Source organism: Xiphophorus hellerii, chromosome 22 (assembly GCF_003331165.1).
Source record: "Xiphophorus hellerii strain 12219 chromosome 22, Xiphophorus_hellerii-4.1, whole genome shotgun sequence".
Taxonomy (NCBI): domain Eukaryota; kingdom Metazoa; phylum Chordata; class Actinopteri; order Cyprinodontiformes; family Poeciliidae; genus Xiphophorus; species Xiphophorus hellerii.
This window is the reverse complement of record NC_045693.1, coordinates 21,501,435-21,521,848: the sequence shown is the minus strand read 5'-3', so window position 1 is coordinate 21,521,848 and position 20,414 is coordinate 21,501,435. Positions and strand designations below refer to the sequence as shown.

General features: G+C 41.2%; 2 protein-coding genes across 2 annotated transcripts in view; one reads left to right on the top strand and one right to left on the bottom strand.

The window, feature by feature from the left end:
* sdccag8 (SHH signaling and ciliogenesis regulator sdccag8) overlaps window positions 1-20,414 on the top strand; it is a 48,684-nt gene that overhangs the window by 19,914 nt on the left and 8,356 nt on the right. Inside the window, exons 14-16 of the mRNA XM_032552557.1 lie at window positions 6,415-6,542; window positions 11,101-11,209; window positions 13,107-13,238. Of these exons, the coding sequence (XP_032408448.1) occupies window positions 6,415-6,542; window positions 11,101-11,209; window positions 13,107-13,238 (369 nt within the window). The remainder of the gene's footprint in view (window positions 1-6,414; window positions 6,543-11,100; window positions 11,210-13,106; window positions 13,239-20,414) is intronic.
* akt3a (v-akt murine thymoma viral oncogene homolog 3a) overlaps window positions 9,142-20,414 on the bottom strand; it is an 86,955-nt gene continuing 75,682 nt past the window's right edge. Inside the window, exon 15 of the transcript XR_004337647.1 lies at window positions 9,142-9,371. The gene's annotated coding sequence lies outside the window, so the exon portion shown is untranslated. The remainder of the gene's footprint in view (window positions 9,372-20,414) is intronic.

The following is a 20,414-nucleotide window of genomic DNA, read 5'->3' as shown; positions in this document are numbered from 1 at the left end:
AAAAAAGGGTGGGAGGAGAATGAGGAGGGAGCAATGGAAACAGCAGAAAAACTAGATCAGGCATAGATGGAGACGCTCTGGACGGATAGACGGACAGATAGGTAGAATTAAGAACCGGGCACGCTGCAGACAGGCTCTCAGGCTCCGTCCAGCTCCGCCTGTATTTGATTTGTTTGTTTAATTTGGCGGAACAGCGACATGAAGAGGAGAAAAAAAAAATTAGCACAGTGTGATTGATTTGCATCACCCAGAGGTTTAATGAAAATGTGCTAAAACGCACCGAGGTGTTTGCTACCAAGAAAGAAAAAAAAAAGTATGGCACATGGATTTTCTTTTACACAAAATATTTCAGATGTTTATTGTGTGCTGCTTCACAGCAAACGCTCAATATGTCGCTGTATTTCCTCTGCCGTGCTCTTATTATTGTTGGCAGAGCCAGAAGACAGGCCTTCACAAGGCCTCTGGCTAATCATGTCTCAGTTACCAATGCGAGCAGGCACACTCGCATACTGCAAGCAGAAAGCATCTTTGTAGTTCTGCACCACAAACTGTTGAATATGGATGCAGGTCTGACTGATGCAGTCCATCACAGATAGCTGCAGTGGCGCTCGGCAAGAATGAATCATCGTTGTGGTTTAAGATCAAACAGATGTGGTTTTATACTACGCTACCACCTCACCACAGGAATATTGGCAGTCTCGTTTTATTTTGAAGAGTATCAAAGTTACAAAACTGGATCCTGTAATGCTTTGGAATGAGTCCGGACCTGTGCATCCTTACATTTTGTCACGACCCAAGCACAAACTTCAATTTATTTTATGTGGTAGACCAGCACAAAGTAATGCATAATTGTAAGTTTGAAGGAAAGGGATGCATGGTTCTCAGTTTATAACTTTACCAATTAAAATCTTAAATGTTTGTATACATTTATCTTCAGCCCACCGGTAATTTTTTAATTAATCAGTTTCAAGCGTTTTACTAAATGCAGTTTTCCACATTTAGACAGAAAATTTTGACCCATTTTATTTTTTTTAACTATCTCAAGCTTAGCTAACAATAATTTTCGAGTTTTGCACGATCAAAGCAACTTTACTACATGTTAAACATAACATCTACAAATTGCAAATATGACTTCTTTGGGCTTTCTTCATCTCGGAGCACAACCAATAGATGTTTTACCACTGATTCTCCTACCTGAGCTGTGGATGTATGCAGCTCCTCCAGAGGTACCACTGGCCGTAGCTGCTTCCTTAATTATTGCCTGGACAGGTTTCCTATGCTTGCTTCAAGATCATGGATTATAATCTGAAGGTGCTCCATGAGATGTTTTATCAGTAAAGTTGTAGATGAATACATACTAGGAATAGTAGAGGTGATCTAAATGTGACCTCAAAATCAGATTGATTTGTATTTGATTGATTTAGATTTATCTGGTTCTTCTTAATGAACTCACCATAATTATCAGGATCCGAGGCAGTTGTTTTTTTTTTTTTTGCTGTGAACGAAACTTGTGTCTGAGCTGTAGGCTCAGTTTACAGCCTGTTTATCGTCATATTTATTTCACACCTGTTAATGTGTAGCAAGAGAAGCCACAATGAATATGCATTAATTTGATGAACTGTTTCTGTTGCTTTGCAATCGGATACTAAAGAAATGATTGTTTAGTGTTGCATTCTTAATGCAACTTTCTGGCTTATCTGATTTAAATGAAACCAAGAGATAGGCTGCACCAGCTGCTCCCTCCACCCTGCATGGACAAGCAGTATAGACGATGGATGTTTCACTCTCCAGACTTTATTCCTGATTAAGACTCTAGAATTCAACCAAATTTCTCAATTATGCAACTAAAAAAAAATCTGAGGTTGCACAAATGCGACCAGTCCATCGAGGAAAATCAAAAGTCTCAGCAACACTGAAAGACCTTCCTGTGGTTCAACAACAGAGCAACCCAATCACAGAGCAGTAATTTTTATAAAAGTTACACACTGCAGCTTTAAAACATTTTAGACACTTTGCCAGTAAGTTACCAGTCTTGTACAACTCTGCTTCAAATGAAGAACATTTTTGTTAATCAATCATTTACCTTATCTTGCACCTAACTTCTGTGCTGCTGCATCTAAGGAAAGAAAGTTAGCAAGAAGCTAGTTTACAGCCCTCCTGATTATCAAAAATATTGAAACCCATATTTCAAATCTGTTTGCTAAATTACAAATCATTCATCTGTTTGGTTCTCATGAGACCAAACACTCACTAAAATACATCTTGATTCAAAGTGTGGTTTTTGTCAATATTTTGTCACTATACACTGTTAGATGGTGATTTTAAAACGGACTCCAGTTTAGTTGCCAAGTAGTTTTGCAACTGCTATTTTATTCCTATTCCCACACAGAGTAAAGTTATCGAAGCTCACAAGCTGTGCTTTAAAGAGCCTGTATTTACAGTCGGATGCTCCAGTCCTGGTTTGACAGAATTGTCATAGATTTAGATCTTAGATAGTTGAGATAGTAATTTACTTTGCCTCTTAATCAGAAGTTGGAATTCAACATTCAACATGTTCAGTAATGATTGGTGCAACCCACTGACAATCCAGTCCAACAACATGAATATTTTGCACTTAAATATCCACAATGTTATGAAAGCTGATGGAAAAACCAGGTGATTTTTTTTTTCTTGTCATTTAATCCTGAATTTTGTGTGTTTGTACCTGAGTGAGTGTAACTGGAGGTCGGGATGTCTGGCATCGGCAACTTTCTTCTGATTCCTCCAAGTACACCGTCTGAGATTAATTTGTGCTCGTCCTTTGATGAACCGCGGCATTTGGTGGTTCTGGCGTGAGATGCCGGCTTCACCATGGGGTGCAGCAAACTCTGCGCTTGGTCAGGCCCTGGCTCCCCACATGTAATGGGCAACAGCTTGAATAGTGCCCACTTAAGCAGGCTGTGTGGACTGGGCTCCCTTTTTTCCTTCCTCACGGCTCCAGCCAGCTAGCCGGCCAGCCGCCGCCTCTGCCACCTCCCACTTACCCAGCAGCCACTGTACCTGGCTGCAGCCCCAGAGTCATTCCAGCCTACCTTAGGCCGCTGGCCCATGCAGCTCCCGCCATACTTATCAAGCTGTCCTGCAGTGCAGCGGGCCATGCATATACAAACAGGCGCAGCTATCTGCTAACTGAACATTCAGTCTATTGCCTCATAGGCCCAAACAAGTTCCAGAGACCATTCACCAATTAACTGGCTGGCAGATTATCGCCCAAGGAGATCTGAGCGGCTCCAGCCCTCCGTATCCAGCCTCTGCTCACGCCGGCGCCCCAAACACCTGCTCCAGGTTGGCTTCCCGCTGACACCTCTCCTTTTGCTGCCTGTTTTTTATGCTTTCATTTGGTGGTAGCCATTTTGTGCTTACTTTTAATTGGGTGAGCAGAATGGCGTGGGCTGCCTAAACCACATTAATTTGATTTACTAACTTCAGTTTGAATTTAAGTCAAGTTAAAGTCGATCCAGCCTTCCCCCCTCTCCCCCCCTGTACTCCAACCTAAAGAAGTAGACGTTTTAATCTGTTTATCCTCTTTGCCTCGGAAGGTAATGGAGAGAAGCATGAGCAACCAGATGCCAAATGTTTAGCTCTCTTGTCTTTTTTGCCTCCCTATCTTCAGTTTTTGTCACCCTCCTCTTCATCACCACCACTCTATAGCTGACTGCTGGAACTTTCTGGCGATCTGTCTGATGCTAATTGGTGGGTAAACAGGTCTGGTGTGAGCTCCCCCTCCGCCCCCCTGTTCCTGATCACACACATACACACACGCAAGCTCGTCGTACACACACACACAGACGAATACACGGCCCCCTGGAACCTCTTGCAGGACCAAATGGCTGGCAATGCCTGCCCGCCGTCTCCCGCTGAGCCCTGGTGTGCGCTTTGGTGGCTCAGGCTGCTGTTCAAGCCCAGCGGGGGTTCATACACTCACACTCATACGCGTACAGACACACACAGTCTCCTTGTGTCCCCTGCACACCCGCCACCCGCTTTCACACCCCAGACAGCAGGACAGCAGGAGAACACACACACACGCACGCACACACACGAAGGAACAGACAGACGCGGTCACTTTAGAGATACAGGCCAAACGCTGTAGGGGAGAAAAGTTTTCACTTAAACTGGAGAATTCTCTCTTCATTAGCGCCTTTGGACTTCAGGAAGAGTTCTGTTTATTTGTTCGGTTTTTTTTGTGTGTGTCTGTGTTGTGTTTTTTTTCCCTCCTGTCTTTGTAGTTTTTCTTCTCTCTCTTTCTTTGTCTGTCTCTCTGTTGTGTCAATGCGATTGGACTTAGTTGAACGATAAAGTTTGATTCAAGCAGGAACAGAATGCTACCTTGGTTTGGATCTTACCTGCTCGGTCCGGATGATTAAAAGGGTTTGAATGAAACCAAGAATGTCTGCTGCTCAGTCAATAGGTTCTGGACCGACTTGTGTCGAATATGTCAGGAGTTGATCGTGCTGCCGTTGCATGCATGAAAACAAAATGCAAAGTTTTAGGTCTGTAACAAATCAGCAGAAATTTTTTGTTTTTTATTATGGAAGTTATGGAAGTAATCAAGTTTTCAGCCTTGGCTTTGAACCTCTGCAGTAATTCAAACCAGTCTACAGTGAAACAGGTTTATTGTCGCAGACAGCAGCTATGTCACTCATGGGTCGCCAGGTTGGCGGCAGCGTTCAGCCCCTCGTGTGTCATCTGTCCTCTCCTCCTCCATCGTCCTCTTCCTCACTCTTTTCTGCACTTTCCTATAACTTGTGTCAGAAACACGCGTTCAGCATTCTGGAGCACAGCTTTCAACTCATGCCGGCACCCTTCATTTTGTTTAAAAACTTTGAGATTGCAACCAGTGGAAACTTCCTAACAAACTAAGCCTGATTTTATTTAATCTGATAAACCAACACACAGTCGTTCACAGTTGAGAAGCAGAACGAAGAGGTCAAATGCTAATAAAAATGTGAAGAGTCATTTGCATCCCTTACACTTTGCCCCAAAATGACATCTAGTCCACTTAATTTCTTTTACAAGTCACCTAATTACTATATGGTTTATTTGATCAATCAATCAATCAATCAATCAATCAAATTTTATTGGTATAGCACATTTCAGCAGCAGGGCATTTCAAAGTGCTTTACATCATTACAAACACAGAAACACAATGCAACTTAGAATCAACAATCAAAACAAAGCATTAAGTCAAGTTCCATCAATAAATTTGTAATTGATTACATTTCAAATACAATTCTAAACAAGTGGGTTTTTAGTCAAGATTTAAAAGAAGTCAGTGTTTCAGCTGTTTTACAGTTATCTGGAAGTTTGTTCCAAATTTGTGGTGCATAGATGCTGAAAGCTCAATATGAATTTTACAATTCATATTGAGCTTTACAGAGTCTGCTAATTTAAGATAAGATAAGATAAGATTTATTTGTCATTGTCATCAACAGATTACAACGAGATTGAGATTTGCTCGACTGCTGATACAGTTTCTGGAATCGTTTGGATAGTTTCTCTACCAGCTTTTACGCATGACGATGATGTTTACACTGTTTGTAAAATAGCTCAAGCTCACTTAGATTAAATTTAGAGCAAAAATTACGTTTTTGCCTCGAATTCTCAATTTTATTTACCTCTGAACTTTGACTGGGCCATTCCAACACAGTACGCTTTGAGCTGAACCATTATAACTCTGATCCAGCCTCACGTCTTTTGCAGGTTTTCTTCCAGAATTGCCCGGTATGTAACTCCAGATCCATCTCACCATCAACTCTGAGCAGCTTGTTTATCTAAGGAAATGTATCCCCAGAGCATGATGCAAGTTTTTTTTATATGCCCCACATTGCAAATTTAGGCAAAAATACACTTTTGGTTTTATCTGGCCTGAGGCGTTTCTTCCTCATGTTTTCCATTGATGACGTTTTCTTCCACTTCACAATTATGTCCCTCTAAAACAAATATACTTTAGTTGAATTAAATGGGAAATGTTTTTAGTTTAGATTAGATTTCAAGTTAAATTGTCTTTATTATGTTTTAACCTATCATGACTATTTTGGGGCCTTTGTTAATATATAGATCTGGTCAGCGTTGTAGAACCAGGTAGCATCAGATACTTTACACATTTATAGTTTTGGATCAATACATGTATTTCCTTTCTGTTTTTTCCACAGTTTAATCACCACAATGTGATTGTGATCTGATTCCAATCATGTTCAGTTTTACGGATTTCTTCCTTTTAGTTGTGACACCATCGTGCTTCGAGTCTTTAGACTGGAGTTTTAATGTACAGATGTGGGTTTTTCAAGGTTAAAAGGTGCATTTGATGCACCTTCATGTGGCTGATGCTAGGAGAACATTAACTGTTAGTGTTTTTGTGCGTTTTTTCCTCAGACAGGACAGAGAGAGTGCGGCGCGGGATCATGCAGAGGAAATGGCGTCTGTGACCCTTTCAGCGCGGGAACGGGAGAAGGAGCTGGCTGTCATGCTGCAGAAATCGGAGGCTCAACACCTGCAGAGAGGTCGGTGCTGCAATGCTCAGGTTTTACATTCCATATTGTCCAATAACTTTGAGTGTTAGTTCTCAAACTTTTTTCTCTTATCTTGGCATCATCTCCAGTCTTATTTGCCTTATCCTCACCATGCCTTTTTCATCTTACACTTTACTGCTTCGTGTTAGTTTTCAAATAGCTTTCACATGTATAACACTCATGTCACATTTTGTTTAGCTTTGTTTTGCACACAGTTTTCAATCGGTGAATATATTACTGTTAGCAGCAGATTGGCAGATGCTCATACCTCATGTACTCAACTACTTGATGCTACAACATTTCTGCTGCTGCTGTAGGCTGGATAGAAGTAAATAATAATGATGATTAAATGCTAAATATGGAACATCTGAATATAGATACACATATGCCTTTATGGTGGTTATAAGGCAGGTGGAAAGTGGGCGTGAATCTTCACATATGAAGGTTTTCAGTGACAAACCACACTTTATCAAATCTTGACTTTTTACCACAGGTTTCTCTTTAAATGTGCATTTTGATCAAATATTCTGTCATAACCTTGCATTAGAGACAGAATAACATAACCAAGAAACTGATCGGATATTTAACAAATCTATCAAATAATAATATTGATCAATATCTTAGGGGCTGATATTGTTCTACTGAACTGATAATTTTGTAAATATTTATCTACACACCATTATACCAAAATGGCTTTTTCTTGACACTGAAATGTTTCAGATCCTCAAACAGACTTGAATATTACGCAAAGTTAACCTGAACAAATAAACTGTGACGATCAGTGATTCCATTTATTCAAGGGGAAAAAAGGCACCCAGAAGTTTGACTAGGCTAATCAAAAGGCTTCATTTTTTCATGTTTTGAAGATCCAATCAGAGATGGTCTTGGTGACATGTTTTGGATAATTGCTTTGCTTTTATAGACAAAGTGTGCAGGAAGTTTAGGTAACAAACTGATGATTACATATTCTACTTTAACATGTATTTGGTAAAAACCTGAGTTCAAAGTCAATGACGAAAGGTTTTTCTGGTCCTGATGCAGCAAAACAACCAAGACCATCATACTACCACCACCATGTGTTACTGCTTTTGCTGAAATATTATTAGCTTACTGCCCGGTCCACCAGGACCCGGCACCTTGAAGGCGTTGCAGCCTTCAGCCACAGTGCTTTGACACATGTACTCAGATTAGATAAGAGCATTGCCTTACAGTGAGAGCTGGTTGAGCCGGTCCAAAACAAGAACCAGAGCAACCTTGAGCCGGCTGCCCTGGAGATTCATGGCTTCCATCTCCTCCGGAAGGAGATCCCAGCGGGGCGGATCTTTGCTGGAACAGGATCTTAAATCTTCCACTACAATATGTAGTGGAATAAATTCCAGCTGAGTTGAAGTGACCTCAAAAAGATTAGGACAAGAAAAAAAATAGACAGAAAAGAACAGAGTCTCTTAGAAGAGAATAAAGAGTAGCCAAGCGAAGGGAAGATGGGAAGGTGATGGGAGCGGAGCAGAGAGAGAGAGACCCGGCTCGGAGCTCCCTGTCTGTCTGCACAGCAGAGCTGCTGCTGTTACCACATCTGCTGTGCCATCTGGATCCCCCCACCACCCTCAAACACCCACCACCCACCTTCAACCACCCTCCCTTCCCTCGCCTATCTTATCTTTTTATTTACCTGTGGTTCTCTTCAACAACTAGGGAGCCTGCTGGTACGCAGAACAAAGATGGAGGGTATAGAGGGAAGAGTGGATGGTTGGGGGGGTAAACAAAGCGTTTCTTTCTGGCGCTTGTCGGCAGCACACATGTTGTCTAAAGAGAGCTGACATCAGAGCACAGCAGGAAGCTGTGGATGGGGAGGGGATGGAGGGGTGGATGTCCTTTAGTAACTCGCATCACTTCCTATCCCCATGCAGCCCAACAGACGAGCTGGATAATTAGCTTTCCTGCTCTCCAAATCCCGCCTCTTTGTCCATCCGTTTGTCCTTCCATCCATCCGCCCCCCTCCCTTCTTCTTCGCTACCCTCCCACCTTTTTTTTTTTTTTTCATGTTTCTGTTTTTGAGTAAATGTGTACAGACCAACCCCTAGATGATATCAGATATTTGTCCCTCCAACCCTCCCTCCTTCGCTCCCTCCCTCATTTTTCCTCTGTTTGTTTCCAGTGCCAGTTCTGCTGTGTTTCTGTGTCCCAGGGTTCTTTTTGGCCTACACATGGCAAGATATATTCAAAGCCCGCTCAGTTAATTAGCATTCTTCATACAACTTTCTGCAGCCCATGACCAAAACTTAGCTGAGTGTGTGCGTGCGTGCATGTCTGTGGGATTTTGTAGTTTTATAGTTTACCGCTCTGCAGCATCCGAGTTCTGCAGGAGCGCTACATTGGCTGAGGCTGCACGCACATTAAAAGAGTTAATGGACAAACAAAACGTCAAATTTCACCCAATTTAATCATCGTTTGTAGGAAACTTTTAACAAAACACTTCAAGCGAAGGGTCAGATTTGAGCAATGTGATACAGTGCTGCTTTTTGGCTCAAACCAAGACTGCACGCAAAGCAAAAACAAACATTATCTGAGTGACTTTTCAAAGTCACTGGCATTTTTTTTTTTTGGTTTTGTTTGACAGTAACAGAATGCCGAAGCAGGTGGATCATTCCCACAATCCAAACGGCAGCCATTGTTTTTTTTGGTTTTTTTCTCCTCTTCTTTTTAAAGAGCAGACATATGTTCGAGAGAGAAACGTAGACCGTTTCAAAGGAGCGATGAAAGCCCGGTGTTGGATTGTTCAGAAAGAGGCCCCCATGTGTGGATGAGGACGTGGCAGGAAGGCTGCAGGAAAAAGGAGGAAGAAAGCACGTTCAAACACAAATCTCGCTCCTTTTACCCTTTTTTCGCACACTTTAGATTTCCGCTCTGTCTTCAATGTACGACTGGTTCCCTCTGCATGGCGACTCCTGTTGTTTGAGCACTTTTGATGTTAATGAGAGTGTTGACAAGCGCAGTTTTTGGATATCCATTAAAAGAGACATATGTATGTTGCTTTTGCTGCAGTATTCCTCACAATAGGTGTCAGTGCTTTGCTTTGGCCATAAGGTAATGGTTGTCCTCTGATCCATCAGGCTGTTGTAGTTTCGTTTTTGTTTTTTTAATTATGTATCAACTGTATAGCCTTTTGAAACCGAGACATTTAGTATTTTTCCACAGTTTGTCGATGTTTGCATAAAAGTAGTTTCCCAGCTGAATTTAACTAAAGAACGAAAAGAACTGAATTACATATCATTATTTAATTGGAAAAGTCAGACTCAAATCATTTTTCACAGAAACAAATCTTTTGCTTCGTAGTGCTTGAATTTGTGAATTGCATGTAAAATAGAGAGTTGTAAAGAATCACCAAGCAGTGCAGTCTATCAGAAAAAGACCGCTGTTTCCCTTTTCTAATTTTCTCTTTCTGATCAAGATCGTGATCTACTGTTGATCACACGACTTGTGTGATGCGGAAAAAGTGTTTCCATTGCAGTTTTGCGAAAAACACTTCAGCATTCAAAACCACTTCGTCTTCACACAGAGAGTTTTTAATTTGAAACGTGAGTTTTTTTAGAAATTGGCAAGTTTCCATTAAGCAAATTTCTTTTTGTAATTCAAACCTGCGCAATTTTATGCTCAGTGGAAATATGTGATGAAACATCTGGGAGATCTGGGAGGAAACTCTGTTACGTGTTCCTCACAAAATATAACATAATATAATACAGCTACCGGTGGCTGTCCAACTCCTCCCTGTGACCATAATGGACTGTCGCTAATGACAATTTGTTTTTAACAGTATTGTTATTCGTTTTAATTTAGGATAACAGATAGATTCTTATATTTATGACTTTTCTGTTGCACATTTATACTGAATAACTGAGCCTGTCGTAAAATTTTAGACAGAAGTACTGCCCATTTTTAATGTTGCTTTTACTTGTTGATATTAAATTCAGTCAATTCTGATTTCCCTTTAAAAACTGCATGAAGATATAGAAAGAAATTGCTAACTTATATTAGCAATTATTTGTTAGACCCTGCATTGAAACGGCTATCTTTATTTGGACTTCCTGTTAATATTGATTCATACTTTAAATATAATTTCCAAACTCAATGACTCATTTAGATTAAAATATCTATAACACTGTTACTTAACTGAGTTTCATTCAGCCTTCCTGTTATCTGCCTTACGTCTCGCTCTCTCACAGCTTATGAAAAACAGAAATGTCTCAACATGTAGTTTTTGCTTGAACTGCTTCGTGCGTTTTCTCCCTTGTGTAACATCTTCCACATCAAAGGCTGCTGTGGTTAATAGATGCATTCGATCAGAAACCGCTTTTTCATTTTCTCTCAAGTCAGGAGCTTTTAAGCTGAAAATCAGCCAATTCTGTTCCCCTCTGGTATAAATAATGCTCACGCTCCCTGTCATGCGTTTGTTTCTAACAGTTTTTACCAGAGCTTGAAGCAGGTGTCTATAAGCTCCTGGTTTTTAAGAGGAAAAATAGACTAACTTCATCTTTTCGGTCATTTCCTCCAGTCGGAGAGATGGAGAATCTCATGGGTTCCCAGAATTCCCTGATCGGGAAGCTCAAAGAGGAATGCTGCAAACTTGGGGCCAAACTGGAAGAGTTGTCTCATCAAAGCAGGTCAGTGTTTCCTCCTAAACATTTATTCCCTGAATTATCCTCTCTTTTCCCTCCCCACGTCGCCTGGTAACTCAGTGGCAGAAACTTTTGTTTGTCATTTTGTTTTCTGTTTCAAGGGAACAGTTGTTTGTTCTCTCACTCTGCGCTTTATTCCCTCCGTCCGTTTGACGTCCGTGTCATCGTTTCACAAAATCATCATCCTCCCCGGCTGTCGGGCAGAACATGTGAAAAAACTACAAACTGCTCTGCAGTCTGACCTGTTTTCTTGTTAACCTGATGCTACAATAGTCACAGCAGGCCTGCCCAGCTCTCCATCTGGGCTGCCCGTGTGTGTTTTTGTGTGTGTGTGTTTGTGCATGTACATCAGCGTGTGTGTGTGCGTACGAGCCTAACCCTGGGCCCAGTGTCCTGTCAGCTGTTGGAGCTGTGCTACACATTAGTCACATGACAGCCCTCAATCTGGCCGAGACAGACCGCACTGGCCTCACCAACCACAGGACACACACACCCACAGTCTGAAGTACTGTACTTTCTTGTGGTACACTCTGTACTCCTTTCTGCATGTTATAAAGTAATATGTCTGTGTAGACTGTGCTGCAGCGTGTGAAGCTGCAGCAGATCGGTGTTTGGTGCTGCAGGCTGTTTGCGCTCCTGGAGTCCAGGTCCGCTCTAGCGGCTAAAGTCCTGCTGGACGGCTAAGTGAGGGCGCACCAAGACAGCTGCAGCAGGACGAGCAAATAAACTCATTATTTTCAGTAGTTGGTCTCGCTGATGTTGTGTTAATCAGACTTCAGGCTGCTGGTCTGGGATGTGGCTGAAGCTGATTTTTAAGGGTTCTAAGGACATTTCTGTTATTTTCACTCTAAAAACACAAAATCTTACCAAGTATTTTATGGTCTAGTTTCTAGTGCAAATATCTTGGTGCTCTTGAAATAACTTGACAAGTAACTTTTCAGCAAGATGTAGGAACTTGTTTTAAGTCAGTAATTGCACAGTATTGATCAAGAAGTTCTAGTTCATTTGGTAGATTATTTCATTCATAACAAGACATTTTCCCCATGTTATAAGTGAAATAATCTGCCAGTGGAACTTCTAAATTTTTTTAATCAATACTAAGGAATTATTGACTTATAACAAGCTAATATATTTCTGAGAAATTACTTATAAGTTATTTTCTTTCGTATTTCAAGTTTTACTACAATATTTGCAGTAGAAACTAGACCAAAATACTTGGTAAGATTTTGTGTTTTTGCAGACTACAGTGTTTACCATCTCCTATTTTACTTTCACTCTTAATGATAACCTCAATAAGCAGTTTTATGTATTCAAAATTATTAGTTATATCTGAACAGTCTGCAGTGATTTTAAATACATTACTGACTACGTTAATGTGGGAAAAACACAAAAGTGCACTTGAAATATGACAAAACTAACTCATAAGTAACTTTTCAGCAAAATATCTAGTTAATAATTCCTTATTGTTAATAAAGAGTACTGTTCCCACTGTCATAACATGTTACTTATAACATGGGAGAAATGTCTTGTTATACATTAAATAATCTGCCAGTTGAACTTTTGCTTTATTTTGATTGGTATTAAGGAATTGTTGAATTATTGAAGGAATTATCAGAGTTTCTATTCAGCCAGAAAGTCTTAAATTTAATTTAAGGATTTTCCAGGTAGCAGTATGGAAAAGCACAATAGAAAATGGGAACATACTGTATTTGAAATATTAGTTGTCAATTAATACTGACTTTAGATTTGATGAAACAATTCTCCACTGTATGTTTTTTTTCTCTCATTTCATAATTATTTTCATGCGTGTATGTACCTCTCCGTGCGGTATAGGGTGTACTTTCATTTGTTCATTGTTTGCATTCCTGTTGCCTGTGCACAGGAGCGAGCTGGAACAGCTGGCTCTGGAGAGGCAGCACTCGGAGGAGACGGTGAAGAGCCTGAGAGCGCGCTGCTCGGAAATGGAGGAGCAGTGTGTCCAGCATGGACGCATGCACCAGCGCATGAAGGACAGGTGTGGAAACTTTACGCAGAACGTTCTCACGATCACTCAAGCTGAGTCTAAAGTTTGTGCTAAAGCCTCGTTTCACATCCTCACCCAGTCATGTTCACATCTGCTGCGGGTTTTCTTTTGAAGGAACAGGATTTTGACTGTACTTTGTATGGTTTGCATTTGAGCCTTAGGGCAAGGATCGAAAAATGTGGAAACTATGGAAGATTTAAAATGCACACCTGTGGGTCTTTAAGTGACCACGGTCTTAAAAAGTGACTCATTCAAAATTGCAACGAAACTTTTTCCAACAGATGAAAACAAATGTTTCATCAATTGTTTTTTCTTCAGCTGTATGAATTAGAGAATAACTCCTCTCCCACCTGTTGCTGCACACTGTTCATCTGGAAGAAAGAATCGGTCACACTTTTATTTTTCTGTAGATGCAAAAAAAAAAACGTGATGGTCATTATTTAGAAGCTAACAGCAGAATACAGGCTGACTTGTTATACTTCCTGTGCTTCTCTATAAAGAGCAGAACTGTGAAAAATAGATGTCAGTAGATATTTTTCATATTTTGCTTGAGTTTGTGCATTAAAATAAAAATAATTAATAGATAGTAACATTATTACAGCTGTAACATTCAGTGTTTTATCATTTTAGCATCAGAGGAATAATTGTTTCTTCTTTAAATACCAGTTCTCAATTAGAAATGTTTTGCGTCAAATACTTTTGGTAATACAGTGAAAACACGATACAGTGTTTTACAGTATACAGTATTTTTTTCTTAACAGCCATTCATGCCTCAACTTATGACTTGAATTTCAGAAACAAGACAAAGGTCCTTAAATCAAGGCACAAACTGAACTAAAAAATTATTAGTAAAAAATAAATCATGGCTTCTCATGTATTCGTATTTTGTTCAACGTGGCTCTATTTCGATGATCAGATTATTATTTCTAGTTTTAACGTGTTGAAGTTGACTTTTTTTTTTTTTCCACTTTAAAAAGCTGCAGTTAAAAGTTGCTCCGTCGCCACGGCGATGCGGGGGTCTCTTCCTCCCGAGTGCGGAGCCCAGTTGGTGCGCGTCTCGGCAGGGCGCCTGGCGTGCAGCCTGGCTCTGCCAGTGTGGGCGTGGGTGTGTGGGTGTTGTTGCCCCACTCTGCAGGATCTCTCTACCCCAGTGCCACACCCCCCTCCCCTCTCCACAACCCACCACCTCCACCATCACTTCCACGTTTGCGCTCACACACCACCTAACACACACACGCGCGCGCGCGCACCCCCCCACCATCACTGACACTACATATTGTCTTCCTCCCACCGGTGTTAACCTGCCGACAGTCGGGACGCCGCCAAAAAAAACAAAGTTTACCGAGTCACAGCTGTCTCCCGGTCGTGCCTGACTGTTTTGTTTTTTTGTGTGCGTAAAAGGGAAAAACAATTTTAAGTTGTCACGCGCTGCAGAGCTTGAATCTTCTGTATGTTTCCGTGCATATGCTGTGGTGGTATTTCATTCCTCCCGTGCACGTGAGCCCGCGTGCGCGCCTGTGTGCATATGGGTAGTAGCTATTGCACGTTCTCAGGAGGGTAAGCAGAGTTGGATTCCGGCTGCCAAATGTGGGATTGGCTGGGAAGTTGGCACCAAACTTCTCTCTTCTCCCAACTGAACCACGATAATCACTCTTGGCATTTATGAAGTTTTATTTTCTGCTTTGACACTCAGTTTGTTGATGAATCCTCCTGGTAGTTCGAAATCTCCAGAGTTCAGCTCTAGCGGAGGTCAGTTTGGGAGCGAGTTGCTGATCTGCTGACCACGTTTCTGCTTCCTAAGGTGTGTGCGGGGGTGTGTGCGTGTGTGTGTGTGTGTTTGGAGGGGCTGGGGTGGGCAGGGAAAGTAATTTGGTTGGTTTAAGCAGGAAATTCATGTAGTTTGGATTTGGTTTTGTTGATTTGTTGTTAGGAGGCAGAGCAGAGATGATGGAAAGCTTTTTATTGTTCCTTTTATTTGCAGATGGGATTCTGCCGCCTTTTAAAACCACAAATATTTTGTTTGCAACTGAAAGAACAAAAAAATACGTACTTCTACCGTGTCTATCGAAGCGTTATAGGAGTCTTGCATTTTACTTTGAAGCCCCTGAACTCAGATCTCTTTAAGTGCATCAGTTTGTTCACATATTCGCCTATAAGCTGGAACCTCATATGGTTCTTTCCTTGCGCTAAACAGCAACGCAGGTTCTCCTTCCCTCCTGTTAGTTTACAGGTCTATACATCGAGTATTGTTCGCTGCTCCCTGCAGACCCCGGTTGCTCAGCGGGCCCCCCGCCGCGCCGTTCGGGGGTTAAGGTGTACGTGTTAACAATCTGGTGTAAGTGGGTTCACTATCCAGCGCCCCGCCCCTCCCCACAGCCTCTCCATCGGCCTGCAATCTGTGCTGCGAAGAGCGGCAACAGCGCACCACGCACAAAACATTTGGAAAATCAGCTTGATTTATTTTTATATGGGCAAGCTGATTGCCAAACTACACAGGGGTTTTAGCACACAATGTTTTTGCTGCGCCACTTAATTATTTATTTCACTATTTCTGTGTTGCTGCTTCTTTTTTTTTAAGTTGGAAATGAAGGGGACGGGAGTGGGGAAGAGCTGGAGCGGGACAGCAAGAGAGAGTTGGAGCCAGATCCTGCAAAGGATTAATTCACTGTGACTGGAGATGTTTAAATGAAGATAGTCTATATTAAAGTACAGGAACAGAAGTGAACTTTTTCTTGTGAGATTGATGTTTTTGATACTAGTTTCAGAAGAAGTCGAACAGATTTAAATTGGCTGGTGATTTCCGATTTCCAATTCAGTAAATGCATTAAATCTAAGAAGTCCCATAAAAAACCACAAAAAAGGTTTGGTACGTATATGTATGATGTATATATTTTAAAATTTTCTGTTGCTTACAAAACTACTGCATCGATCACAGAACCCACATTATATTCTTCTTTTATTTTATGGCCGATTGTTGTTCACCAATAGATCAGCATTAGCAGAAAACAGGAATTGGGTATCGCCTTGGACAAATCTAGTGAGAGTGTGTCTTAAATGACATTAAATATTTGGAAAATAATCAAATAATCAATTGACACCCAAGTTTTTCTGAAACAATTTCTGCACCGCTCGGATTTTAGCTTCTCGGGAAATAAAAAAATTAGGAAAACAGGACAGAGTTCATCCAAATGGACAGATATAGATATGCAGAGCCTGACTCTGTGACACGAACTTATTGTGTCATGTCCGTCCATTTCCCTTGTGACGCTAAAATTATGACAACTTCGACACGTCTACTACCGAACAGAAGCAAAGGTCGATTGTCTATTTTTCCACAGATGAACTGTTTTTCTACCTTGAATTTTTCTAATGTAATATTTTTCATTTTTGCGTAAACATACCCCAGAAATACTATGATAATTACACTAACATTGTGCAGCAAAGCCATTTCCAGAAAGAGAAACATTTCCACATGATATGATCTGCTGGGATAAAAGTTAAAACTGAGTGGAAACAAATTCATTTACATCCACGAACATATTCGCTCCAGATTGCTCTTCGTGTCAATTTTTCTGTCACATTTCAGATCTAAATCCAGTTCCTCAGCTGCGCCTGCCCTCCTCTTCCTCACCTCTCTCCTGCACTCCAACTTTCTTCCTCTCTCCTCCTCCTCCCCTCATCCTTCTGTACCGAACACCTCGCAACCTTTCCTTGCCTCACAGCTGTTCGCAGGCTGTTTCACCAATTATCACGACGCACGTATACACTCAGGTCACACACGCCGGCGCACGCACACTTATCCGACAGACCAACAGTTGTTTAAGCTCACATAGTGGCAGCAGAGTGTGTTTGCCGGAGTCGAGTTGCGTAGAGGTGCGGTCTTATAAGGAGAGCAGCAACATATACGCAGATGTGCCTGCAGATCCACAGGCTTCGCTCGGCCATATGGCCTCCACCAAGAAGGATTGTGCGTACGTCTGGAGGAAAAAGTGGGAGGGAGGGATGGCGGGACCATGTGTGGCAGGAGCTGTGCAAGCAGTTGTTGAAGTACGCACGCCTGTGGATGTGTGTGTGTGTTTGCACCAGAGGCTCCAGCAGATCGGCTAATGGAACAAATGGCCGCAGCGGGCCGAAGGAGGAAGGAACAGGCTTGCTGCTACCGCGGGCGGACGGCGAGCCTCGGGCGAGGGCTGCTTCATCTGCCGCACACACACACACACACACCCACCCCCCCACAAACACACACACACACACACACCCGTTCTGCTGCTCTCCTGATTCCCTCTCTCCCCCCGTCCTCCTCGCTCCCTAACACACAGTGTGCTGCCATGCCCCCAGAAGCAAAAGGATGCTCCTCGCAAAACTTTTCATTTGCAAATGAAGTTGGCAGCGGCCGAGCAGAAGAAAGCAGGGCAGCTTTCGTTTGTGATCTGAGAGAGGAACAGATAAACAGAGGGATGATGAAAGAGTGACAAAAAAGGCGGCCCAGTTTTCTTTTTTTCTTTTTTACTGTCGGTTCTGATTCGCATTATGCCGCGAGTATTAACAGCACTCCTGTCACCGTTTTTAAGTGCATTTCTCAGCTGCATTCTTAGAGATCACATGTTTTTACACTTTCTTTTTTTTTCCAAATAAAAGCCCTGCAGTGGGATTTTTCAGCTGTTAATGGTTAGAAAATAGCATCAGCTTTGAATGCATTTTTAATTACACATTTAATGTCCTTCATAAGGATGCTAAACATTCATCCGGTAGTCGTGTTTTTGGACTGTGGGAGGAAGTACACAGCAAAAACACAAAATCTTACTAAGCATTTTTGATTTTGTTTCTAATGAAAATATCTTAGTACACTTGAAATAAGAATAAACTGACTTAAAGGGAACTTTTAAGCAGGAAACAGAAGCTTTTTGTTCAAATAATGATTCCTAAATATTGATGAAAATGTACTAGCTTCATTGTCAGATTATTTCTCTTATAACTAGTAATTTTTAATCAATATTAAGGAATTATTGACTTAAAACAAGCTCATATTTCTTTCTGAAAAGTTACTTTGTAAGTCAGTTTTGTCTAAGATATTTGCACTAGAAACTAGACCAAAAATACTTACTTCCTTTGTAAGATTTTGTATTTTTGGAGTCTGTCAGAGAGAAACCATGCATGCATATGAAAAAAACAAGAATAAAAAAGATTTGTATTTACTCATTTGTATACGTTTTCTGGGTGGTGTTATCCACTGACACACAAAGAAACCTTCCCTTCCTATCATCTCCCACATGCTTTGCGTTCTTTCCTCGGGATGGCGCTGGTTAGTCGTCTTCCTCTTTCATCTCTCCCATCTCCGCTCTGCCCAGCTGGCTTTTGTAGCCAGGAGCGACCGCAGGGCAGCCTGCTGAAAGAGCATTGTCAAACGGTGGCTTTACAGCTCACACACACTCACACACACACGCCTGCACGCGTGGAGACGCACAGATTTGCAGCTCAGATGTCGGGCCGTAGCCAGAGGCTCGCAAGCTGGAGCGTTAACCACGTATAGCGACACATCTAGAGTCCCAGCCGCTGACACTGAGGCAACTTTATATAAATATAAATGGAAATTTGGGGCAATAACACCTGTCCTTTCTGTTGGAGGAAAGAAGTGAAAAGCAACATCAGCAGAAATGCTTTTATGTTAAAACACGAGACATAAAAGGAGCGAGCTGGCCTCGCAGCCTTGACGTTAAATGGGAAGATTCAGCCGCCTGCAGCAGATCTGTCACCTCCGTCAATACAGCAAAAAATCAACAAGGTCTGAGCCCATCCAGAGCTGCCTGCGCCGTCGTCTCATTGTTCCTCCCTCAAACTTTCCAATCAGGCTTAATAAAAGTACCAGCCAAGAGCGTTTTTATTTCACGCTGCTTGATCTCATGTCAGTCGACGCTGAACTCCTGCCTGGAAATGTTAATAAACACAGGAGCTTCTGGCTGCAGCAGGTTGTCAGGCCAGACGGATAAAAAAAACAACAATTTCTTTCATTTATCGTCTTTTATTCCTAGTTTTTTTTTTTTTGTTGTTGTTGATAGAAAATTGTCTGTATTTTCTTTTTTACAATAAAATAATCTGTCTAAATGTTAAAGTCATAATAAAAATAAATTATGAAAGGAATAAGATATTGTGTGGCAATATGATGGGAAACAGTAAATGGAGCACGGCAGCAGGAGGTTTGTGAGGCCCGCCTGTTCTCTCTCTCTCTCTCTAAGCAACATGTAAATCACCCTGCATGTTAAAATCAGCTTCATAGGTCGACGTTTCACATATTTAGAGCAACATGTTCATAACACATTTTTTTTATATTTCGTACTGACAATAAACCAGTTTAAAAAATTATTGTGTGAACGGCTTTTTATAGATTTCCGTCTGAAATCCTCAAAATAAGATATTAAAAGTTACTTCAATAAAAAAAAAAAGTTTCATCAAGAACCTTAAAGCACATCAGAAGCAATGTCAGACAGACGCCTGTTTGTAATGCATTTGTTTAATTATAACAATGTAATATTTTAGAGTAACTGCAGCCTGGTAGAAATGAGGCAAATGCTCTCATTCGTTTGTATCTGTTGGATATAGAAACTCATCAAAAGGAAAAGTGGCGAATAAGTAATACAGTTTACACACTTAGTCAGGAACTATGGTTGAAAAAAATCTAATACAATTTAATATTGTTGAATTTCATTGTCTTACTTTTACTGAAAATAACTAGTTAAATATCGTCAACAGTGGAGACGACCTGTTTTCTAAGGTGTGAAAAGATTACATCTGGGAAATGTTTTTTAAATGATTATTTCTTTATTTTTAATAGACTTTATATGAACATATTAAACAATTTCAGATGGGCTGAGACGTTAATGTGTGACTAACATCTGGCGCGTCAGAGCTGCAACAAAAACTGTATGAAAGCGGCGCGTTCGGCACAGCTGGAGAACAGCTGGGAGCCGGGAAATAAATGAAAAACAAGACTCGGTTTGTGTTTGTCTTTTAGGATGCTAATTTTAAACATTAAGATAATTGTTTGTTGTTTTTTTTTCATATATGAGGAGAGGACAGGAAGGGTGGTAAAGAATAATTTTGTATGTTAGAAAGTGACGGGCTGCGTTTAATGAGAGCAGAAAGGCACAATGTGTGTGGCAGCCTCATCCT